The sequence below is a fragment of the Diadema setosum genome, chromosome 12, assembly GCF_964275005.1.
Source record: "Diadema setosum chromosome 12, eeDiaSeto1, whole genome shotgun sequence".
Classification (NCBI taxonomy): Eukaryota; Metazoa; Echinodermata; class Echinoidea; order Diadematoida; family Diadematidae; genus Diadema; species Diadema setosum.
In genome coordinates this window covers 25,673,420-25,699,601 of record NC_092696.1, presented here as the reverse complement: position 1 = coordinate 25,699,601, position 26,182 = coordinate 25,673,420, and the positions used below count along the sequence as shown (strand labels likewise).

At 40.5% G+C, this 26,182-nt stretch overlaps 1 protein-coding gene and 1 long non-coding RNA gene across 2 annotated transcripts; both read right to left on the bottom strand.

The window, feature by feature from the left end:
* Positions 1–2,266: 2,266 nt before the first annotated feature.
* On the bottom strand, positions 2,267–6,063 carry LOC140236137 (uncharacterized). The gene is made up of 4 exons (XR_011901756.1): positions 5,974–6,063; positions 4,404–4,538; positions 3,559–3,776; positions 2,267–2,374 (listed from the first exon to the last, which is right to left on the bottom strand). It is a non-coding gene; the product is annotated as an uncharacterized lncRNA (long non-coding RNA).
* A 15,151-nt stretch (positions 6,064–21,214) lies between these two features.
* Positions 21,215–26,062, bottom strand: LOC140235823 (uncharacterized). Its single transcript, XM_072315824.1, has 2 exons — positions 25,992–26,062; positions 21,215–22,175 (listed from the first exon to the last, which is right to left on the bottom strand). The coding sequence occupies exons 1-2, from the start codon at positions 26,060–26,062 to the stop codon at positions 21,215–21,217; spliced, it is 1,032 nt and encodes a 343-aa protein (XP_072171925.1).
* Between the last annotated feature and the right edge of the window lie 120 nt (positions 26,063–26,182).

The window sequence follows — 26,182 nt, the reverse complement described above, 5'->3', positions numbered from 1 at the left end:
ACCTGCAGACTATCATTTTGTTCTGTGTCCAAGTTTGCATTCACATTTTGCTTCACAAGTTTACCAGGTTCTTCTTGCTTTGTTTCTACTTTTGATTTCTTGCCCTTGCTGGTCTTGGCTCTTTTCTGTTTTTCAAGATAGTAGGCTTTCATTGCTCTGCCAATGTAGGTCACACCAGGTTCAAGAATCACACCATTTACTGATCTCACTGAGCTCTTGTTATTGGTCTTGGTCTTAGGATTGTCAGTCATTGTTTGGGATGTCGTCACTTTTGCCTTCTCAATCATTGTCTTCTTTGATTTCACAGTTGTCCAACCATCATTAACTGCAGTGTCTACTGGCTGAAATCTCCTCTTGGTCAGATTTGTCATGAATATCGAATCTGATTCATCTCTGTTACAATCTGCTCTTTTCTTTACACACACATTTGTCATTTCTGGAATTCCCAGTTTGTCCTGTTCAGTCTGTTGGTTGGTTTCTTTCTCTGATTGCTCTTGCATGATGAATGGGACACATCAACACCAAAATCTTCATCACTATTGTCTTCAAACCACGCAGAGGAATGTGTCCAGAGTTGGCCCCATTCTCCAACAGATTCTGCCAAATGTAGTAATTGGTGGATATTGAAGGACATATTATTCCTACCATAAAAGTCCTGGAACTGAGTCACAAATTTTTTCAATGCATCATTGTTCCGGTCAGATCAATTGTTTTAATTCTTTTAGCACTTAAGATGTAAGATGGCATGTACAAGTGGCATCCAATGGTGTAAAAATTTGGGTCGCAAAATGCCTTTGAGGACTACATTACTATAGAAAAGAATCCAACTGCGCCATTCTGATGCCTTCCAATGCACTCGATCAGATATAGGACGGGAGGTTCTGGTCACTTCTGTTGGTGGATAAAAATTGGCCAATTTTCTGTCCATGTCATTCAGTGAACCACCTAAATAAAACTGTTCACGATGATTACACAAGTCCAGCCACAGTGAGGCTAAATGGCATCCAACACCAAAGAATGGTGCGTGAAGGGGATCAGGAGGGAAACCGCTTACCAAATTGAAATGAGGGACTCTAAAGAGAGGGGAGGGACCCTTTACACCAAACACTGGTGAATTCTTCTCTACAGCTTGGAAAGCATGAGCTCTAGTGTTCTATCTGTGCGCTTGTCTTTACAAACATCATTGTAAGGATAAGCTCTTACATGACCTCTTCCCTTTTAAGGTCTTCGAGAAGTTTGTACATTGCATCTGTTGAAATGACATGGAATGCCAATTTTGTCAAAGATGCGATGAGCAATATTAATGCTTCCACACGCTGAACAAATATCCAAATCAACCTCCCATCACACAGTTAAGCCTCAGAAATGGTTCCTACCTTGGCAAGCCTTCGGCTGATGGAACATTCTTTGCTACACCTTCTCCTTCAGGAATGTCAGGTTCGACCTTTCCATTATTAGGCAACTGACAGTCAACATTTGTTACTGGTACCACACTTTGTCTGTTGATCTTTGTGAAACGGCCTTTCTTTCTTGGTTGTTGTGCATTTCCACCTCCATAGAGCCTGTTCACATTCCAAACTTCTTTTTCAATGTCTGTGGAAGGGAGAGAGGCACATGTAGTCTGATCACCATTCAGTACGCAACGTTCATTAGTCATATTCCGAGTGCTTTTAGCCACATCAGCCCAACTTCTCTGTGCTTTTGCATTGATTTGCTCAGTGTAGGCCTATTTTGCCATAACACGAGGTGTCTGAACACACTTTGAATATACACATTCAATACAGATTCAGCATATACCTGCAGACTATCATTTCGTTCTGTGTCCAAGTTTGCATTCACATTTTGCTTCATGAGTTTACCAGGTTCTTTTTGCTTTGTTTTTACTTTTGATTTCTTGCCCTTACTGGTCTTGGCTTTTTTCTGTCTTTCAAGATAGTAGGCTTTCATTGCTTTGCCAATGTAGATCACAACAGGTTGGAGAATCACATGATATACTGATCTCACTGAGCTCTTTGTTATTGGTCTTGGTCTTGGGATTGTCAGTCATTGTTTGGATGTTGTCACTTTTGTCTTCTCAATCATTGTCTTCTTTGATTTCACAGTTGTCCAACCATCATTAACTGCAGTGTCTACTGGCTGAAATCTCCTCTTGGTCAGATTTGTCATGAATGTGGAATCTGATTCATCTCTGTTACAATCTGCTCTTTTCTTTACACACACATTTGTCATTTCTGGAATTCCCGGTTTGTCCTTTCTTTTCACATACCACTTTTTCAGTCTGTTGGTTGGTTTCTTTCTCTGATTGCTCTTGCATGATGAATGTGAAACATCAACACCAAAATCTTCATCACTAAGGTCTTCGAGAAGCTCATATCTGTTGAAATGACATGGAACGGAAACATCTTGAAACAATCCAAACATTACCGCAAACTGCACATCTACTGGATCAACTCAAAATATGTCGTGCAACAAAATATAGATCATTTACAATGAAATATAGATAGTAAAGTATCTTGATTCTTTTGGGGAAAATTTATGCACATTATAAAAATACACACACTCACACTCTTTGCGTCTACTCTTAGCAGTGAGTTTCTTAACAACAGATTTGGTCTTGTGCCAGACATTGAACTGATGGTCGATGTCTGGGTATTCCTCTCTAACCAGCTTCTGTATGCCAGCGTGTCTGTCTGTTGCAGCTGTGGCAATACTGAAATTTGCCTCTAGGAGTTCATCCAAACCCCTTTTGAAATCCAGCTTTTCCACTGCCACAGAGCTAGTGGCCTCCAAATGTAGTAATTGGTGGATATTGAAGGACATATTATTCCTACTATAAAAGTCCTGGAACTGAGTCACAATTTTTTTCAATACATCATTGTTCCGGTCAGATCAATTGTTTTGATTTCAGCACTTAAGGTGTAAGATGGCATGTACAAGTGGCATCCAATGGTGTAAAAAATTGGGTCGCAAAATGCCTTTGAGGACTACATTACTATAGAAAAGAATCCAACTGCGCCATTCTGATGCCTTCCAATGCACTCGATCAGATATAGGATGGGAGGTTCTGGTCACTTCTGTAGGTGGATAAAAATTGGCCAATTTTCTGTCCATGTCATTCAGTGAACCACCTAAGTAAAACTGTTCACGATGATTACACAAGTCCAGCCACAGTGAGGCTAAATGGCATCCAACACCAAAGAATGGTGCGTGAAGGGGATCAGGAGGGAAACCGCTTACCAAATTGAAATGAGGGACTCTAAAGAGAGGGGAGGGACCCTTTACACCAAACACTGGTGAATTCTTCTCTACAGCTTGGAAAGCATGAGCTCAGTGCTCTATCTGTGCGCTTGTCTTTACAAACATCATTGTAAGGATAAGCTCTTACATGACCTCTTCCCTTTTAAGGTCTTCGAGAAGTTTGTACATTGCATCTGTTGAAATGACATGGAATGCCAATTTTGTCAAAGATGCGATGAGCAATATTAATGCTTCCACACGCTGAACAAATATCCAAATCAACCTCCCATCACACAGTTAAGCCTCAGAAATGGTTCCTACCTTGGCAAGCCTTCGGCTGATGGAACATTCTTTGCTACACCTTCTCCTTCAGGAATGTCAGGTTTGACCTTTCCATTATTAGGCAACTGACAGTCAACATTTGTTATTGGTACCGCACTTTGTCTGTTGATCTTTGTGAAACGGCCTTTCTTTCTTGGCTGCCCCTGCATTTCCACCTCCATAGAGCCTGTTCACATTCCAAACTTCTTTTTCAATGTCTGTGGAAGGGAGAGAGGCACATGTAGTCTGATCACCATTCAGTACGCAACGTTCATTAGTCATATTCCGAGTGCTTTTAGCCACATCAGCCCAACTTCTCTGTGCTTTTGCATTGATTTGCTCAGTGTAGGCCTATTTTGCCATAACACGAGGTGATTGAACACACTTTCAATATACACATTCAATACAGATTCAGCATATACCTGCAGACTATCATTTCGTTCTGTGTCCAAGTTTGCATTCACGTTTTGCTTCACGAGTTTACCAGGTTCTCTTTGCTTTGTTTCTACTTTTGATTTCTTGCCCTTGCTGATATTGGCTTTTTTCTGTCTTTCAAGATAGTAGGCTTTCATTGCTTTGCCAATGTAGGTCACAACAGGTTGGAGAATCACACCATTTACTGATCTCACTGAGCTCTTGTTATTGGTCTTGGTCTTAGGATTGTCAGTCATTGTTTGGGATGTTGTCACTTTTGTCTTCTCAATCATTGTCTTCTTTGATTTCACAGTTGTCCAACCATCATTAACTGCAGTGTCTACTGGCTGAAATCTCCTCTTGGTCAGATTTGTCATGAATGTCGAATCTGATTCATCTATGTTACAATCTGCTCTTTTCTTTACACACACATTTGTCATTTCTGGAATTCCCAGTTTGTCCTGTTCAGTCTGTTGGTTGGTTTCTTTCTCTGATTGCTCTTGCATGATGAATGTGAAACATCAACACAAAAATCTTCATCACTAAGGTCTTCGAGAAGCTCATATCTGTTGAAATGACATGGAACGGAAACATCTTGAAACAATCCAAACATTACCGCAAACTGCACATCTACTGGATCAACTCACAATATGTCGTGCAACAAAATATAGATCATTTACAATGAAATATAGATAGTAAAGTATCTTGATTCTTTTGGGGAAAATTTATGCACATTATAAAAATACACACACTCACACTCTTTGCGTCTACTCTTAGCAGTGAGTTTCTTAACAACAGATTTGGTCTTGTGCCAGACATTGAACTGATGGTCGATGTCTGGGTATTCCTCTCTAACCAGCTTCTGTATGCCAGCGTGTCTGTCTGTTGCAGCTGTGGCAATACTGAAATTTGCCTCTAGGAGTTCATCCAAACCCCTTTTGAAATCCAGCTTTTCCACTGCCACAGAGCTAGTGGCCTCAGTTACTTGTTCAAGGGACATGGCAATGATATTGTTTGAGTTAATCTCCATGAAGCTGTATGAGCAATACTTGGCGTTAAAGCCTGGGGACAGACACCTCCCATCTTCACAAATTGCCATGAGATCCCTTCAAACTTCCCTTCTTACTTCACAAACAGTCTCCAAACAGGCAACATTCACTGCTGAGAGCACTACCTGTTTTTTTCTGATTTTAATACAATTTGGTTTTGTTGATGTTTTGCCGGTTGAGGATTGAAAGAAAAACACCATGGTGCTTCTTTGACGTTCCCCTCAATGTAAAAAAAAAAAAAAAAAAAAAAAAAAGCATTAGATGCAGGACGTGTAAACTTGCTGGTTGGAAATCCATCCAGAATCTCGCCCTGAAGCCTCTTGTTCAGGGCATTTGCCTTTTCCGCACTTACTGCACGCACCATCCACACGCGCACTCAGCGTGCGGGAGACTACCATTTAATCATCCTCTTTTATTTAAGTTATTGTTCAAAAAAGACGTTTTTCTTTTAACCGACCTCCCTGTGGAAAACTTGTCAAGGATCTCTTTCTGCAGATACGTGTTGATGTCCTGCAATTCCTCAACCTTTCTATGAAAAGATGCATTTTGGGCCTCAAGCTAGCTGCTATGAGTCTTTTTCGGTGGTCTGCATAGTGTTTGAGACAATGATAGGTACAATTTTGTTTGTCAGTAACAGTCATATGAAATTGCTAATTTCCAAAGCAGCTGCAATTAGTATTACACAAATATTTGTTAATTGCTCAGAATTATCTGCAAATGTGTATAATCAAAGTTTAAATGCATTAAATCAAAAGGGTTAAGTACAGAAAATGAAAAATGTTGGAGAAGCAAAGGTACATGCCCACCCATAAACTTTAATGGTATGAAGTTTATGAGCCATTTGCTTTATACAGCAGTGGCTCAAGGAAACAGGCTGATTTCAAGAACTTGGATGTCTATTTTGAAATGTGGTGTAACTGAAACTACTCAGAATCTCATAGAAAGAACATACTGAACCAGGAAGAGCGGACGCTGTTCCAGATAGGGCAGCTGCACTCTTTGGCTTGGAGCCACTTGCCTGCTGCGGAGTCTTTTTGGTGGCCTGCATGGTGTTTGGGGCAAAGATAGGTGCAACTATGTTTGTACAGAATTAATGGTAGACTTTTGTGAGCCACTTGTTTCCTACATGGCAGTCTCGCAAGGAAACAGGCTGATTTCAAGAACTTGGATGTCTATTTTGAAATTTGGTGTAACTGAAACTACTTAGAATCTCATAGAAGAAACATACTGAACCAGGAAGAGCAGACACAGTAGAACTGGTAAGAGCTGCTCCAAGAGACCCTGGCTTGGAGCCACTTGCCTGCTGTACCGGAGTCTTTTTGGTGGCCTGGAAGGTGTTGGGGGCAAAGATAGGTACAAATATGTTTGTCAATTACAGTCAGAAAATTGCTTATTTCCACGAGAACTGCAATTACATGAATATTTGTTGCTAGCTTATAATTACCTGCAAATGTGTAAAGTCAAAGGGTTCAGTACAGAAAATAGAATAAAAAATGTCTGGAGAAGCAAAGGTATCTGTACACACAGGAATCTCATGGAAAGAACATACTGAACCAGGAAGAGCTGACGCTGTTCCAGATAGGGCTGCTGCACTCTTTGGCTTGGAGCCACTTGCCTGATTCTGGCACGGATTCTTTGTGGTGGCCTGCAAGGTGTTGGGGGCAAAGATAGGTGCAATTATGTTTGTACAGAATTAATGGTAGACTTTTGTGAGCCACTTGTTTCCTACATGGCAGTTTCGCAAGGAAACAGGCTGATTTCAAGACCTTGGATGTCTATTTTGAAATTTGGTGTAACTGAAACTGCTTAGAATCTCCTGGAGAGAACATACTGAACCAGGAAGAGCTGACGCGGTCTTCCCGAATAGGACAGCTCCAAAAGACCCTGGTGTGGAGCCACTTGCCTGATGCTGATGCGGATTCTTTTTGGTGCCCTGCATGGTGTTTGGGGCAAAGATAGGTACAAATATGTTTGTCATTGACAATCATGAAATTGCTAATTTCCATAACAAATGCAATTACATCAGGTAGACCACATGCGTAATTACTATGTACAGTGAGATATCTGTCTGGTTCGTTTCAACATCGTTTACATAACACTCGAATACCTTCTGGTCCTCCTCCTTTACACGCACCATACACCGCAAGAACTCTCTCCTCCCCTGCCCCTGGCCCTGCCCCCGGCCACCAGTGCTCCTCCTCTCAAATCTCTCCACTACATACATTTGAACTGGCATTCCAGACGACGTCGACTTTGATTGTGGTAATGAGGTCTTTGAAGACGACGCCATAGCTGAAACTGAAACTGAAGACCACGACAACACGTACCGAAATGCGACCACTATCTCCTGACGAGTCGCAAATTTTTTCAGGGCATCATTTGCTCCAGTCAGATCAATTGATTTAATTCTTTCAGCACTTAAGGGTGTAAAATGGCGTGTACAAGTGGCATCCACTGATGTAAAAATTTGGGCCGCAAAATGCCTTTGAGGACTACAGTACTGTAACACCCCTGTAGGGATACGGGGTGCTAGCATGATAAAAGGATGAGAAGAAACCGGTTGATGGTTGTGGTATCAGCGTGTATGTATAGAATCACACATTTATTACTCTCATTTAAGTCTCAACAGACAAAACTCAAGCATCATCACATACTTTAGAGTAATAATGTATAACAAAAGCACAATAACTATTGAAGTTAACACAAAGTTAATTCACACATCAGTCCTCAGTTTAACATGTAAACTAAACTGGACTACATAACTATTCAATTCTGTCATAATCAATGCATTTAATATGTCAGTTTACCAACACTTCTAATCAGTAATCAATTAACTGTCTGATTATCATTAAAATATCATTCTAACAAACTCAATGATTTAACTTATCCTTTCTTTTCTATCAACAATGTGCATAATCATGTTCAACACATATATTAATGATATCTTACTATCTACACATAGTTTCCTGTCTGTGCTAAATTCCATTCCCATACTAATTCTATATCTGTTCCAGTCTTTCTTCTAAAATAACATATAAATTATCATTAGTTGAAATGTGTTATTGTAACTCATTTATCTTTTCCTTGCATGAATAAAATAATTCTAAACATATAATTTACCAAATTAAACAATTCTCTCACATTATAATTTCCAATCATATATTATGACTTTTAGTATGAGTCTTCATTCTAAATGCAAAACTAATACAGCAGCTCAATTATATTCATTCCACAACCAGTAACCAGTTATTCTCCTAATCATTTCATCTAAAGTTTCCCCATAAGGAAACATTTAAAGTAACTAACTTAACTCAACTTAATATTCTTTCTTCAGGTAATATATTCTTACACCAACTCACTTGCTTGTGTAAAACCAGCAAGCATAAACTGAGGGAGGAAGTCTATAAACTCTTTTCCTAACAAAGAGAACCATGGCGCTTGCCTTCATGTAGACATCAAACTTCCCTTATCCTCCTACATACAAACTTACTCCACTCTGTGAGCTGGGAGGACAACATCTTGCTAGAGACTGTGCTAACATACAGCACTTCCTGTCCCCTTGATAGTCTATAACACAGACCCTATAACTATTGACGTACTCTAGCTTCTCTTTATATACAGTCGTAAATGCATCTAATGAAATAACCTACACTACTCTACTCTCTATGCATCAAAATCAATGATATTCTAGTATCTGATATTCTCAATGATACCTATAGATCAAGATTCAAGTAACATACAAATTGTATCTTCACATGGATAAAACATGTATGTACCTTTAAGGGGTCTGAATAATTCAGACTAGCTTCACCAATTGGGGTTCCAACACACTGGCCGTAAAACTCCTAATCTCTGCCTAGTCAGTCCCTACATCTATTCAGTCTCTCACAGAAAACAAAAGCCTACACCTCTTCTGCGGGCACAGTGACAAACATACTGGTACTCTAAACGCTGCATCTAGACATGAAACAAAGGACCAATTTACAAACCTGTGCCCCATGGTATACACCATGTAAAATGCATATGTACAAATTGTATGTACCTGCATTGCAAGATACACTCACATCCCAAACCTTATTGAAGGTCTATATATGCTACAAACTAGACATCAACACAACCCACACACAAGTTATCTACAAATTATACATTCATCTATACTTTAGCATGTGCAATATACCAACACCAGTGCATTTCCATCTATCACTAATAAATCAAAGTTAACACATAACAACACTCTCAAACTCAACACATACTAGCATGGTCATCTAGCCATAGTATTTTATGACTGCATGAAATGTTCTCTCAAAATACATCTTAATTTATATCTTATGAGTGTGAGTGTATTATCAAGAATACACATGTCAATGGTAAATGATTACATTCCCTTTTGCAATACCTTTAGAAATACATAAAATCAAAGATGAGAAGAGACTTACCTAGGATGATAAAAGGATGAGAAGAAACAGGTTGATGGTTGTGGTATCAGCGTGTATGTATAGAATGACACACAAGCTGCTACGACTTCCTGCCTCTGTTTCCCCTCACCCAAACTCTTTGGACTCCTCCATTCTCCAAAGGGGGGGGGGGGGTATTATGTAATGGGGAGGTGCTGATGATGAAGCAGGTACTGTAGCTTCATCATTGAAGAAACCTCTTATTGTGTACAGCAAGTAAAGTAAATCAATCAAAAAAATGGGGGGGGGCATTGTGATCTTACTCCCAGGATCACAGTACTATAAAGAAAAGGATCCAACTACGCCATTCTGACGCCTTCCAATGCACTTGATCAGATATAGGACGGGGGGGGGGGGGGGGGGGGGGTTTCTGGTCACGTCTGTAGATGGATAAAAATTGGCCAATTTTCTGTCCATGTCATTCAGTGAACCACCTAAATAAAACTGTTCAGGATGATTACAAGAGTCCAGCCACAGTGAGGCTAATTGGCGTCCAACACCAAGGAATATTGCGTGAAGGGGATCAGGAGGGAAACCACTTACCAAATTGAAATGAGAGACTCTAAAGAGAGGAGAGAGACCCTTTACACCAAACACTAGTGAATTCTCCTCTACAGCTCTGAAAGCATGAGCTCTAATGCTCTCATCTTTGCGCTTGTCTTTACAAACATCATAAGGATAGGCTCTTACATGACCTCTTCCCTTTAAGGTCTTCGAGAAGTTTGTACATTGCATCTGTTGAAATGACATGGAATGCCAATTTTGTCAAAGATACGATGAGCAATATTATTGCTTCCACGCACTGAACATATCCAAATCAACCTTGCATCACACAGTTTAGCCTCAGAAATGGTTCCTGTGTACACATCACATGAAACTGCTTGCCGCAAGTCTCACTTGGTACTTTGCTTTCCAATAGTGTAAAAATATGGCTCGCGAAATGTCTTTGAGGACTACAGTACTATAGAAAAGAATCCAACTGTGCCAGTCTGAGGCCTTCCAATGTACTCGATCAGATATACAGGTCGGAAGGGGGGGGGGGGGTTCTTGTCACCTCTGTAGGTGGATAATATTGGCCAATTTTCTGTCCATGTCCTTCAGTGAACCGACTAAATAAAACTGTTCAGGGTGATTACACAAGTCCAGCCACAATGAGGCTAATTGGCATCCAATACCAAGGAATATTGCGTGAAGGGGATTAGGAGGGAAACCACTTACCAAATTGAAATGAGGGACTCTAAAGAGAGGAGAGAAACCCTTTACACCAAACACTGGTAAATTCTTCTCTACAGCTTGGAAAGCATGAGCTCTAATGGTCTCATCTGTGCGCTTGTCTTTACAAACATCATTGTAAGGATAGGCTCTTACATTCCCCTTCCCTTTAAGGTCTTTGAGAAGTTATCTGTTGAAATGACATGGAATGTCAATTTTGTCAAAGATTTCTACCATTTGTCAGGACGGTGTTAACGTAGAACGCGGCATCCATTCGCCCTTTAAAAACGACCACCAAGATGCACCTCTCGCTGAAATCCCCCACCCCCCACAAGTGAATCTTGGTGGGGTGTTCAACGATGGGTTTTGGGGTTCAACAGATGTCCAATGACCTATTTGAAAAGCAGATTGAGGTGTTGGAAAACAGCTGAACTGTCGTCTCGTCATTAAAATGCACTCCTCAAATGTGTCCGCCATGTTCCCCTCTCTCATCGACCAGCTTCCGGGAGAAGTCCAGCCGTTAGCTCTGTTCGTGACCTTCACAAATTGGCAATATTTCGGACGACATCTGGGGGGTGTTTCATAAAGCTGTTCGTAAAGTTACAAACGACTTACGAGCGACTGGTGATCAGTTCTTGTGCTGAATTATGGAAATTCTGATAAGTATAGCACATCAGAACTGATCACCAGTTGCTCGTAAGTTGTTCGTAACTTTACGAAGAGCTTTACGAAACAGGGCCCGGGTCCACCCTATGTTCTGCTGACATTTCTTGACCATAGACAGCGATGTGACGATGCCGTGTTCCGAGTGCAGAATGCGCTGAACATCAACGACGCTGAGCTCATTGTTCTCAAGGTACAGCTGGTGGATGATGTGACGACACTCAGCTACTGCCCTGTAGCCCTTTCTGCGCTGCTTCCTACAGACAGATCCTGACAGACGGTACCGACGAATGAACGCAGCGATTCCTTGGACCGCTTCCATGGCAAACCTTCGGCTGATGGAACATTCTTTGCTACACTTTCTCCTTCAGGAATGTCAGGTTTGACCTTTCCATTATTAGGCAACTGACAGTCAACATTTATTACCGGTACCACACTTTGTCTGTTGATCTTTGTGAAACGACCTTTCTTTCATGGTTGCTATGCATTTCCACCTCTTTAGAGCCTGTTCACATTCCAAACTTCTTTTTCAATGTCTGTGGAAGGGAGAGAGGCACATGTAGTCTGATCACCATTCAGTATGCAATGTTCATTCGTCAAAGTCATCTTCTCAGTTTATCTGCTGTTCACGAATCCCAAGACGGCGGATGTGGTCTTGGGATTGTCCGTCATTGTTTGGGATGTTGTTACTTTTGTCTTCTCAATCATTTTGTCTTCCTTGATTTCACAGTTGTCCAACCATCATTAACTGCAGTGTCTAATGGCTGAAATCTCCTCTTGGTCAGATTTGTCATGAATGTGGAATCTGATTCATCTCTGTTACAATCTGCTTTTTTCTTCACACACACATTTTTCATTTCTGGAATTCCCGGTTTGTCCTTTCTTTTCACATACCACTTTTTCAGTCTGTTGGTTGGTTTCTTTCTCTGATTGCTCTTGCATGATGAATGTGAAGCATCAACACCAAAATCTTCATCACTAAGGTCTTCGAGAAGCTCATATCTGTTGAAATGACATGGAACGGAAACATCTTGAAACAATCCAAACATTACCGCAAACTGTACACCTACTGGATCAACTCAAAATATGTCGTGCAACAAAATATAGATCATTTACAATGAAATATAGATAGTAAAGTGTCTTGATTCTTTTGGGGAAAATTTATGCACATTATAAAAATACACACACTCACACTCTTTGCGTCTACTCTTAGCAGTGAGTTTCTTAACAACAGATTTGGTCTTGTGCCAGACATTGAACTGATGGTTGATGTCTGGGTATTCCTCTCTCATCAGCTTCCTTATGCCCATGTGTCTATCAGTTGCAACTGTGGCGATACTACAATTCTCGTCTAGGAGTTCGTCCAGGGCCCTTTTGAAACACAATTCTTCCATTTGCCACAGAGCTAGTGGCCCTTTTCACTTATACAAGGGACATGGCCATGATCTTTTTTGAGTTATTTCTGTGAAGCTGTATGAGCAATACTTAGTGTTAAAGCCTGGGGACAGATACCTCCCATCCCCACAAATTGCCATGAGATCCCTGCAAACTTCCCTTCTTACTTCACAAACAATCTCCAAACAGGCAGTATTCACTGCTGAGAGCACTGCCTTTTTTTTCTGATTTTCATAGAATTTGATTTTGTTGATGTTAAGCAGGTTGAGGATTGAAAGAAAAAAGCCATAGGGCTTCCTTGACATTCCCCTCAATGTTAAAAAAAAAAAAAAAAGCACTAGATGCAGGACGTCGGGGTATGCGAGGTTGACTGTACGTATTTCAAAAGGAGTAGTAGAGGAGGTTTACTGGAATTCAAAAGGACTAATAGAGGAGTTTAAGTTCACACTGTATTCTAGTGATAAAAATGTATACATTTAGCACACATACTGTACCTCTCACAGCTTTAATCTTCTACAGGTAGTGCAGGTCGCTTTGCTTCCAGGTCCTTGTGCAAGTTGCACTTAGTCCCTTGCAGGGAATGGGTGATGAGCATCTCCCGACCGAACACCTTCAACAAAATGGTGTTCACCATGGCCCTAGGAGAACTGGTGTCCAGGAGAGACACTTCATCTTCCTCCAGCAAAACTTCTCCTGATGATGTCTTTAACTGATGAGAGATTACAGATTCAAAAGAAACAAAAAACAGACATAAGGACCTAGATTAGTGGCATATCCATCAACATTACTGCTGCAAAGTTTCATGATTCCTTGACCTTATCAGTTGCTAACCTATTGAATTGACATGAAAAAGTAGAATAAGATAATAATCATACACATTTTTAGAATATATCTAATGTATGACACATCACAAGTGTCATGTCATTTTTGCAGATTCAAAAAAGTATTTCAAGACATTTTATACACAAAGTGCAACAATTGACTTTTGTTGAAAAGATCATTGAATGCTATCAATGGTGCTGAAGGGATAAGATGGCTGTTACGAATTTACACAGATTTTCTGAACTCATGATAAGGGATTGAGGAAGTGGGTGTGAGACAGAAACCTATAAAGGGATTAACATACATCACCTTTTAAAATCTGTCTTCACTTATTCATATGTCCTTAAAAACATAGTACCCCCCCCCCCCTTGACTCAAGCAAGCTATCAATGATTACGGCAAAGGATAAATAGGAAAGTTGCATGCAAGCATACATCTCTCTGCACTGGCTGATACTGCAGATGTCCAACAGATTTTGGAGGCTGGAAGGACATAGGCTTTGAAGCAGAGGTAGTAGGGCTGCTTTTCACACTGGCTAGATCTGAGTAAGGGCGCAAGTCTGCACCACTGCTTGTGACAGTCTCAACACTGGCAGAATTGTTGATATTTTTTAGAAGGGTTCCCACTCTCTCTACAAGCATGGGTAAATCTGATCGAGGGAAAGAAAAGATGAACAGAATATGTACATGAAGTTGACATTACACAAGTCTAGAATTATGACATCTTCTCTTTTGATATCATGCTGAACAGCAACTGGACAAATCAAAAATTTGCTTGAAACTTCTTGGATGTCTCTGCTGTTCAGTCTTTTTCCCTTCAAGAACTGCATAGTGGCTGTGTTGCCTGAAGAGTTATCAACAACTCGTCCGACAGAGGTTTTTCTTCCATAGAGGACCGCCACCCACTCTTTCTACGTATTTGTTTTCCACTGGGCATGTGAAGCTGCAATAAAATGTTTGTCAAAAACAAATACCTGATTTACGGTGCCATGCACCGATACTCTCATCTTCTTTGGACTACCATTCACATCACGAATGGCAACAACTGGTGGGTTTCGATAATCGTCGACAACCTCAGTGGAATACTCAAACCTTGATGCTTGCAAGAAGAACTATGGAAAAATGATCAGACCAATATCAATAACATAACATCAAACCTTACAAATTTTTCTACCATCTGGCCACGCGTATAGTTGCAACCGGGATTTGTTCGTTGTTTACTATGTATATTACAGTCCCACGTATTGATTCATGTGCTTGCTTAGAATTGTGCTAATATTGACCAATGCAGTGACTATCGTAAAATCTTGTCAAAACTTACCTGCTGCCACTCGTATCTTTCCTGTCGCTGCTTACTTCCTCTCTTTGGAGCTTGAGGCGGCCGATGGGCGAAAATTGTGGGAACAGCGTCAGATTTTAGGAATTTTTTCTTCGGCATGTATCCCATCAACTTCGCCCTAATGTCCTCTTGGAAACATTCCGCCTTGAAATGGTCCTCGCAGACGACTCGATTTTTGCAGTAGGTGTACGTTTTTATGTCGAATTTGTCAATTCCAATGTTGGATAGCCATCTGGCGCACCTTTCCCACTCATGAGCAGGCTTGGGAATTGCAAAAACAAACTCTTTTTCTTGCCATCGCCCAGTTTATTCGAGCACCCAACGCCTGACACATCGGCATTTTCGCGTGCCGGGTTCATCCGCTGCATGCCCGGAACCATGCGATACGCTACCGCTTGCTCGACCCGTATCGCCGTTGCTCATGCAGGGGCGCCGAGTCAGCTGACGCTCCAAACAAAGAGCAATGTGAGTCTAATGTGTCACGCCGTCACGTGATCTTTCTCGCCAGCGTACAGAAATTTAACAGTTACGATTCAAAATTGATGATACTAAAAAATCGATTGTGACGAGTTGGGAGAGCATTTTTCCATGAAACTTACTCATTTTAGTCCTTGATTTATGTAGATTATGGTGAAATTTATTCAAAATTGTCCAGACTTCTCCTTTAACAGAGCGGATGGCTCTGCGTATTAAATGCTGCTAGCGCCCACTACCGAGAAGGTTTGAATAACTCTGCTTTTCTCTGAATAACTGAGGTTATCAGAAAAACTGTGTTTATCAGTTGATAAACTCAGTTTATTAAGTGATAAACAGAGTTTATCAGAAAAACTGTGTTTATCAGTTGATAAACAGAGTTTTTTTGATAAACTCTGTTTTTCTCTGATAAACAGAGTTTTTCTTGAAAAACAATGTTTATCGGTTGATAAACACAGTTTTTCTGATAAACTGTGTTTATCACTTGATAAACTCAGTTTATCAAGTGATAAACACAGTTTATCAGTGAAAAACAGAATTTATCGACTTTTTACACAAATGGCTTGCCATAGGTTTATTAAGTCTGCACCACTGCTTGTGCCAGTCTTAGCACTGGCAGAATTGTTAATCTTTTTGAGAAGGGTTCCCACTCTCTCTACAAGCATGTATGGGTAAATCTGAGGGAGAGAAAAGATGAACAAAATATCGTACATGAAGTTGACCTTACACAAGTCTAGAATTATCTTGTTCTCTTTTGATATCATCCTGAACAGCAACTGGACAAATCAAAAATTTGCTTGAAACTTCTTGGATGTCTCTGCTGTTCAGTCTTTTTTCCCTTCAAGAACTGCACAGTGGCTGTGTTGCCTGAAGAGATATCAACAACTCATCCGACAGAGGTTTTTCTTCCCTAGAGGACTGTCACCCACTCTGTTTGCATTTCTTCCCACTTGGCATGTGAAGCAGCAAACTGGCGCCACTACTCCTTACTCGAGATCTAGATCTAGTCCACAATTTCAATTCATTAATTGGAGGACTTACTTGATCTCGCTATGAGCCCAGCCTTGGAAGACCGACCTTCGAAAATGACATCAACAATGTCTTGCTCCCCAATAGTGACTGTCATGGTTTCTAAGGCATTTGGATGGCACGATGGCTGTAGTACTTTCATTGAGAAAAGCCATGAGGGCTTCTCTGAAGCGTTGTTGCCTTGTGGATCTCGGTTCCATCATTCTTCTTCTTCTACCCAGTCATTGGGTGTCCGGACAGGTACTCAAAAAAATATCATCATTTCATGGTTAGTCAACATAGAAAAACAAGTAAGCATTGTTTCTGGTTAACATCTAACTGATATTGTTTCTTCAACACAGTGATGACACTCAATAATGGTTCTACTAAAAAAGTGTATTCATTCAAGAACTTCGTAAGATTTTTGTGATTTGTATGACAACAAAATCATTAACCTGTAATTCAACTTGGCCATTGTTCCATCATAACATGAGCCAAAATAAGGAAACATGCAGTGATTTTGCAAAAAGAAAAAAAAAAAAAAAAAAAATCCATACCTGGTATCCTGCTCTGAACAGGTATCATCCTTGGGCATCAGCTTCTGACTCTGTGTCTCTTCCTCTGAGTTATCTTGTGGGAATATGGTGGTACATACCTGTTCTAAACATCCTTGCATACATAGGGGTAAACATAATATGTTGGCATCATTCCACCCAATGCTGTGACCATCAGTGTCAATGGTATGCTCAGCAACAGCTGACTGGCTGAAATAGTGGACTCTAAATGCCTCTTTGTATCCCTTTAATTTGTCTTAGAGTGACCATCCATTTTTCGCCTTTGTTGTCACCTGCATTTGATTTATCTATAAAATGAACCAATTTGTTTGGAGGGTATTGGGGGCTTTTGAAGGAAACATCAACTCCTTTGCTGTAAAAGGCCTGTTTCAGAAGAGATGATGCCAATTTAATTAATTCTACATTTTACTTCTGGCCAAGGAAAATCAAAGGAGCCATTTGGATATAAGGAAGACTGATCCTTTGTTTAAAAGGGACTCTGGATATATCACCAATCTATGCTCCAGGAAGCATCACCAAAAGCATCACCACACAGGCAGCTGTGTGAAAGAATCAGCCAGCTTAAAAAAAGTCCAATTATGGATGCAAGCTCCCCAGCTACAATTTAAACATTGGTTGAAGCCTAAGATTCAATAATTACCTCTAACTGCCACCACTTGCTCTGCTGGCAGTGCCGCCGGGCGAACTCTTTCTGGGCATGGCAGGTACCCCCGTCAGAGAGTGATTGATGAGCACCTCCCTGCCAAACACTCTATTCATTAGGGCATTAACTAATGCCCTTGGCGAGTCATGGGGGAGTGTCTTAATGTCTTTATTTGGCAGTAGGACTTGCCCACTGCAGGTTAACTGTTTATGGGAAAATGGAATATTAGAAGGAAAACAGGAAAAGAGGGAGAGAAAAATGATTTACAGTGAATGCATCGTTTCGCACTTGTCACTTTCAAAAAAATACATCAGCTCACCATTTTCATGTTTGGAAATGAGCATATTCTGGAAAAATTTGCCATTTCTATAGGCATGGATGAAGTTCATCTATGCTCCTTTTTCACAATTCCTTTGAAGACAAGTCCCAAGCACATGCACTCAGCTCATCTTCAACGAGTTGAAAACATGTAAGAACACAGTGTAAAAGGGAAAAGATGCTTGAAGTTGAAAATTGCAAAAATCTGCACTTAAGGCAAATTAATTCCATCCCAGCCCTATTCAAACAGTATAAAATGTTATTTGTCAATTTGTTTACTTCAAGGAGGGAAGTAGGGTATCATTGGCTAAAATTTATCAAACACACACAAAGAAACAACATACGTCGCCATCGGGAACGAGGTGCCACTGGACCTCGGGCTTGGGCTTGGATTTTGCCCCCTGGGTCTCCTTCTTTAGGGGCGGAGATAGAGTCTCTACCTCGGTTCCAAGTGCCTCTTCTCCTCCAGACTTGGTCCCGACACCAGTTCGTCTGGCATCCTTACAGAAAGACTGTATGGTTGTCAACAATGCCGGCAACTCTGTAAATACCCACAGAAATAAATGCATACAGGGAAAATGTTTATAGTATATATCAGACAAACATCCTCGAACAATTCTAGGAGTAATTCTTTGTAAATTAAACTGCATAAGATCGATGATCTTGTTGAGGCCAAGTTCAATTCTGGTGTACGTGCCATACTTGGCAGAATGCCCCGGGCTGTCGGCCCGCCCATCCCCAGCGATGACCAGCGTCTGTCCTTCTGCCTTCAGTGTTTCCAGCAGGGATCTTTGATGTGCCATCCACACATTCTCCACCACAGGCTGGAGGATGCGCTCTTGCTGTTTGAAGAACGTCCTCTCTGTAATTACTGCCACCTTCATGAAGCTAAGGATCCGGAGGGTCTTCACAGCGCTCCCTCCAGCAAACAAGGTGGCAGCAGACAGGAGGACGTTCCCAGCTGGAGTGCTGCCATAGTGTGGCTGGCTGTCCCAGACACCAGTGTTTTCGCACGCCACACATTCTTTGGTGACCCTCAGATGGGTTCCTGTCACCTTTTTGTTGATGATTACATTACCCGAGGAGCAGGAAGGACACCTATGAAAGAGTCTCATCAAGTGGCTTTCAAAGATGATGTACTTTGCCTCCTGATGAGGCACTGGTGTCAGGTTCGGTACATGCCGTGTTCTTGGACTGTGATCTCTCTTGTCATACAAAGTCAAGGCAGTAGACATTTGAAAGGCTACCACATTCATGCAGAAATATTTTTGAATGAATAGGTAAGCACACTTGTATGTTAATTACTCTGAATACTTCTTTACCTTTCATTTTTGAGAGAAAAAAAAATGACAAGATTTTGACAGTGTCCTTGCTAAATGGTTGTCATCAATACGCTATCAAATAGAAAGTGTATCATACAAACCTCCCCTTGAAAGAAAATAAACATAGCTGGATAACCATTCATTTGTTAAATTAAAGACTGATTATGAAATATGGTCTGTTGTGCTATGTGGAGTTGTCCAATATGTGAACAAATACAACCTCACTTCTTTTTTCCACGCCCTATAAACCCCTCTGCCTGTTGCCAATTCTAATGCGTGTCAGAAGTGACCTATTCTGTCTCTCTACTTCGCCATTTGCAGCTGGATGCAGCGGCATGGTGCGCCTATGACAGATGTTACTCTCTGTCATGTAGGTCTTGAATGTGTCTGATCTGAATTGTGGTCCATTGTCTGATGTAACAGACATGGGGATTCCTACCTACAGAACATCTTTTCCAAGGTGTCTATGATGTGTTCACTTGTTGCATCCTTGAACATTTCCACTTTGCAGTATGTACAATACTAGTAGCAGTCTACCACAACAAAGACATAATGACCGGATGGGAGGGGGCCTAGTAGATCGATAGCCAGATCTTCCCATGGACCTGTTGGCATGGGGGTTGATGTGATGGGCTCCGGGTTTGGCATGGAGCATGTGATTTAATTGGCAACCGGCTTGAAACAGTAGGTGTAACTGAGCATAATTTACTCCTGATTTTCAAATCCTTACTTCAAGCCCTGCTGTACAGTATACAAGTTATATGCAACCCGGTATTTATCTTCTTTGAAATTATCAATGTACTCACCTTTCCGATGTACGTCTATGTGTTTCTTCTTTGTGCTCACCAACCTGATTGCAACAAAGTCTTCAGGGTTGAAACTGTCGATGACAAACAGCTAAAAAAAGAACATTCTCAATTCTAGGGAGTTCTGACTTCAAGAGGTACCCAAAAAATATCATTTCATGGTTAGTCAACATATAAAAACAGGTAAGCATTTTTTTTTTTTTTTTTGTTAACATCTAACTGATATTTATTCATACACCTGTACATCTCAAAAGCACCACAAAGATTTTTTTTAGCATGCTTCACTGCCTTGATCCCATGATCATCACCACCAGCAAGTCGGGAGAAGAACAAGACAGAGATTTGAGAAATCTAAAACTATATGTGCAGAAGAAAATAACACACAAAATCAAGTAAAGTGAATGTGCAGTTGCGGTGTATGTTACAAAATCATACCTCAAAAAATTTCACTTGGAGAAGCAGGCAGTTTAGAAAGCTAACATTTTGGCAGAATGATAGTCATTTGTGATCTCAATATTTCAATATTCTTCAGCTTATTCCAGAGTAAAAAGGGATGGTAATGGTAGAGAACAGATATATATCTTGCCATTAGGTAAGGTCTTATGTGTGTGCGAAAATGTGCGAATCAGCAATTACCCATCTTTTGACACAAAATTTGTAATGATCTCAAGTTTGCTGCTCCTCATCATCTGTATCTATTCAAAGACATTTCCATCTGAAAAAGGCACATCAGCAAAACAAGACTGAAAAGAGGGAAAATTATTTTGTGAGTGACGATACATGATGACACAATCGTTACTGTCCAGACACCTGAATACTTGTAATGTTGTCAAGATATTCGAAGAAAAAGAAAGGAACTTACAAAATACCTTTGTCCATCTATTTTTCCTTAAGTCAATATTCTTCTCTCCTTGGGTAATAATTGAGTACACTTCTCAAATTGTTTGGAATTTTAGAACAAACCTATTCTGTAAACTGCGTAAAAAAACAAAAAAAATACATATCAGCGGAAAATGCGGTGTAAAACCCTGTGCCTTTCACAACCAATCAATTGGACAGTACTGTACAGCTCTTTGAAATGTTGTTGGCAAAATCTGATGGTATAGGACTTTTGAGACCTCTTCAAAACTAAAGGTAGGTTCAAATTCTCAACCTACATCACTTCAGTTCAAGGACACATAGTTAGGTAACTTACTGATGTATCTATGATTGCCGATAATCATTTCAACACAGTTAGCATGCACATCTGTAGTAGGCACAGCTGTTAAACTGACATCCTCTCTGTTGCAAATCTTGATGTGATTTATCTGAACATTTGCATTGGGATCACTGAAAGTATCAATATTCTCCAACTCCAACAAATACACCATCATGAAACAGGAATCATCTAATGCAACAATACTTTCTAACTTGCCCACCTTTTCATCATTGAAAGCAACTAATGTATTATTTCTTTTCATAGTATCAGCCCGGTATGAAGAAGAACAATAAAAATGTCCTCTGACCCTTATCCGGTTATACACAGTTACTGCTTGATTTATATCCACCTGAATAGTAAGTGCTTCAAGAGCCTCACATTCAGTAGCACTCAAGAGTCTCGTGTGACCATTTCCCAAAACTCTGACATCATTATAACCATGGAGAGAAACCACAGAAGAGACCATATGAAAAAAATGCAGAATTGGATCAGACACTTCCATCCGTGAAATGAAACTGGGAAGCATATGAACAAACAAGAATTTTCTCAATGCCTGCATTATGAAGCCAGTGTTTCCTTGCAACTGTCTCTTGATTCTAAAATTTGCTGCTTCGAAGGGGAAACAAGAATGTGTCCAAAGGGGGCCCCACAGTTGAGCACATTTTGTAAGATGAGTTGATGAGTGGATATTGAATGTCATAACACCTGCTCCATACAAAATCTGACACTTGCCGACAAATTCAATGAACAGCAAGTCACTTTGGTGTAAGTCTTCCAATGAGATTGATTTCTGAAGTAAGAGATATGAAGCCTGGACAAGGAGGAGAAAATGCATCCAATATTCATGAGGTAAAATACCATTCAAGCATGGGAGACTGTAGACAAGTAGCCAGGAGTACCATTCCGAGGCTTTCCATTTTTTCTCTCTGATAGAGATATTTCCTCACTGACAAACAAAATGTGATTACAAACAATGTTATGGTAGGTTTGAACTTTGATGTTGGTTTTCACTACAGGCCCGTAACCAGGATTTTTCATGGGGGGGGGGGGGAGGGGAGGGGTGCGTTTACCAAGAAAACAAACCTTTTTGGGGGGGAGCTGGTGTTTTTTTGTTTTTTTTTCTGGCGCGTGATGAAAAATAAATACATTTAATACATTACCCCTAATCTCTCAGTATTCAAACGCCTGCCAGCAGAAGCTGACAAGTTAACAAACAAACAAACAAACAAACCAAGTGCACCTTTTGGGGGCTGAATTCTAGACAATATTTCCATGATTTTATGTGATTAATTACTGGTAATTGTGAGTGAAAATAATGAAAACGGGTTCTTTCTGACCATATTGTTTTGGAAATTTATCGTAATTCCACCCCATACAAAAGAAGTTACATCATGTAGGTCTGGTCTAGATCAGCAATAGCTACATGTATATTCACTCGATATTCACATATTTTCATCGCCAGTATGTCCATAAAATCCGTAAACATCCACTTTATTGTTGCTATAATGACTGCTTTTTTTTCATATAATATAAGAATGATATCTAAATAATGCATATTTTTCATCATTTTCTATTCACAATCCGTATTTTCATACAAGAAAATGGGACAATAAATGACATTCTTTTCACATCATTCACAACATCGCCATGCAACATCGGCAGTACACGCGCACACATATCGCATGCATGGGTACGCACACACACAGACGGAGCTTCGAAGTTGCAAACACGACATGACATGCATCATTTCCGGGTCGAAAAAAAATATTTAGCTTCAACAGATTTCGATAAAATTTCACAAGAGCACTTATAGATATATGATTAATCATCCTACATACCTTTCATCCCAGGCTAAGGTTCTGATCCTTCAGTTGGAACGGGTCGAACTTTAGCTTCACTTTCTTTGTCCACTGCTTGCAATCGCGATACAAGTCTCCGTATAAATCGGATACGAAATTGAAGGGTGAAGTGTAATGAATATGTTTAACCAGTATCTGAGGTATAAAACCACACGCAACCCATGATAAAGCCGCATTTTTGGGGGAGTCCCCAGAAGCTCTCCCATTCAGACACACACGTACACTGGCACATTTTCACCGCCGCGCAGTGCGGGGATAGTAACGTGCCTACTCATTGCACAGCGTGTTCAAATATCCGGGAGGAAATTAAGATTTATGCACTATCAATGTTGAAAATATGTCATCTAAACAATACAAAACATCACAATCTCAACTGATTTCAGCAACAGTGATCGCCAGAAAATACGGCCTCATACGCCGCAAAAGTTGGCAAGTCTGTAAAAAACACAAACTTCGAGAGGTTGCTGACAAAGAACACGCAAGAACACGCTAATGGGACTAATAGCAGATGAAAGGTCATCATTTCTACCATCTTTTTACATGTTTCAGAATTTGTGAATCGCCGCGGATTTTTCAGTAATCGTTTATTAATATTAGCATTCATATTTTCATAAAAAATCACATTTTACCTCGTAACTTCTCTGATTCTGGCTCGATTTTGTTGACTCAAACGGCACAATTCTTGCAAGACTTCGATCGATGCTTCTCTGTGTACTGCGCATGAGCACAAAGCTGTGCTTTTCACTGCCCAACAATGATCGTAGAGGTCCCTCTAACCCCGACACAGGCTGACGAGCGAGAGCAACTGGAGTGGCGGTGGCGAGCATCGGACTTCAAAGAGCTCGCTTACTGGGGATATTTACGAGCACTGCGGGAGTGGTGCGTAGTGTTACGTACATGTAAGATTCATAGCCAGCGGACAAAATCGAGGTGAGAATGACAGATTTATCGTTACTTTGGCATATCATTTTCAGCAAGTTAATTCCAGTAAATCTACATTGGGCTCACACCTCCTTGCTTGGGGCATCGTAAAAAGAGTTTCCACTCCTCTCTCACACCTCCCTGATTATACACAGCACACAACATTGCACAGCTCAAGCATACGCAGCTTAGTATGCAGTTCACGTATGCAGCCGTACACAATTTACATCGGGGCTTCGGTCATCGATCGAAAACAAAGCAACATTTTCTCATGAAATAATTAAAACCTGATTGCTGGTTGGTCGAAAGAGTTATGATGCTTTTTATGCCTCCGCCACGAAGTGGTGGCGGAGGCATTATGTTTTCGGGTTGTCCGTCCGTACGTACGTACGTCCGCATTTGTTTTTATACGCGATAACTTGGAAATATTGACTGGAATTTTACCAAACTTGATCCAAGTATAAAGTATGATGGAGCAATTACTTGATTAGATTTTGGGTGAATCGGCCAAAGGTCAAAGGTCAAAGTCAAATCATGAAATTGTATCCGTTTACGCGATAACTCAAGACTGGATCGAGCAAATTTCACCATACTTTGTCCGAGGATGATGTATGATGGGACAATTACATGATTAGTTTATTAGTGAAATCGGGCAGAGGTCAAAGGCCAAAGATCAAGGTCAAATCCTAAAATTTATCTGTTTACGTGATAACTCAAAACTGGATGAAGCAGCTTTCACCAAACTTGGTCCAAGGATGATGTATGATGGGGCAATTAGTTGAGGAGATTTTAGTGACATTGGCAAGAGGTCAAAGGTCAAAAGGTCAAGGTCAAATGCTAAATATGTTGCTATTTCCCCCATATCTATGCAATGCCCGAAGGTATTTTATTGAAACATAGTGTAGACATGTACTACTGCATAAAGATTCTCCAGAGAGAGTTTCATGTCATAAGTTCAAAGGTCAAAAGGTCAAAGGTTTGGTGAAAATGTTGCAATTTCACTTTTCTCGCAAATGGTTCAATGTATCTTCATGGAACATGGTACATATGCATGTACCGACTGGCAGGGAGTTATCTAGGAAATTTAGGGGTCATGGGTCAATAGTCAGGGGGTCAAAAGTCAAGGTCAACTCCTCAAAATTTTATTGTTTCCCTCATATACTAATGTATGCAATGCTTGTATTATTAGTTTTAAAACTTAATATATACATGTATTACCTAATGGAGATTCTCTGAGAAATTTCCAGCCAGAAGGTCAAAGGTTAAGGGTCAATGGTTAGGTTTGAATTTAAAAAATCTATTTTGTACTGTAATTACACTCTTTCTTCATACCTTGAAAATTACTTAATGCATAAACTTATAACAGGGTCAATCAGAAGTCAAGTAAAAATCCTCAATTCCCCAAATATGTGTACCTGCACTCTTAGCATGAAGTGTTCATGTACATCTGGGCACTGCTCGGCAAGTCTTGTCATGTCCTTTATGTGTACAGGGATCCAACGGGCATAGTGGATATGGTCTAGCGCAAAGAACCATGGAGCTAGTTGAGACAATGTCTGCACGTACAGCTCAAAATTTGATGTCCGAATCGATCACACAAATGCCAACAAAGTCAGTTCCAAATCAAGCACTGTGCTCCAAAATCGAAACATAGGGTGGAACTTGCTCCGCTGCTCACACCATTCTGTGAAGCTCTCCTCGGAGACAGGATCCTCATGGATGGCTGATTCTTTTTCCTTCCTGAAAGCTTGCCTTTGGAGAATGTACAGTGAAGAAGCAGTAATTTGATGGGCTCTCCTTGTCCTTGCTACATGTGATGCATGAATGAAACTATGCGCTGTCACTTGTGTAGCAACTCCTGCTTGGGCGATAGCATTACTCCAACCAGTCCCATCAAGCAAATCACCAAGCATTTTCAAGACAGCCATTTCAATATGAAGAGGGCCTAACATCATCACATACTTGTCTTCACCATAGCGCTCTGGGAATCGCCACTGGATCTGTTTCCCAAGGGCATACAAAGGTTGGTCCATCGTCAATACTGGTGTTTGTCCTGGGTTTAACAAGTGTGTTGCTTGTTGGTTGGTATACATGCAATGCATTATTGTTGCAAATGAGTGTGATACTTCACGAAATAATGGCATCAGTGCAAT

Excerpts from the sequence above, each read along its gene's own strand:
- LOC140235823 (XM_072315824.1), bottom strand. The coding sequence starts at position 26,062 with ATGGACCAACCTTTGTATGCCCTTGGGAAACAGATCCAGTGGCGATTC. Across the intron at positions 22,176-25,991 it reads GAGCGCTATGGTGAAGACAA|AGAGAAAAAATGGAAAGCCT; the intron begins GTATGTGATGAT and ends TATCTCTATCAG.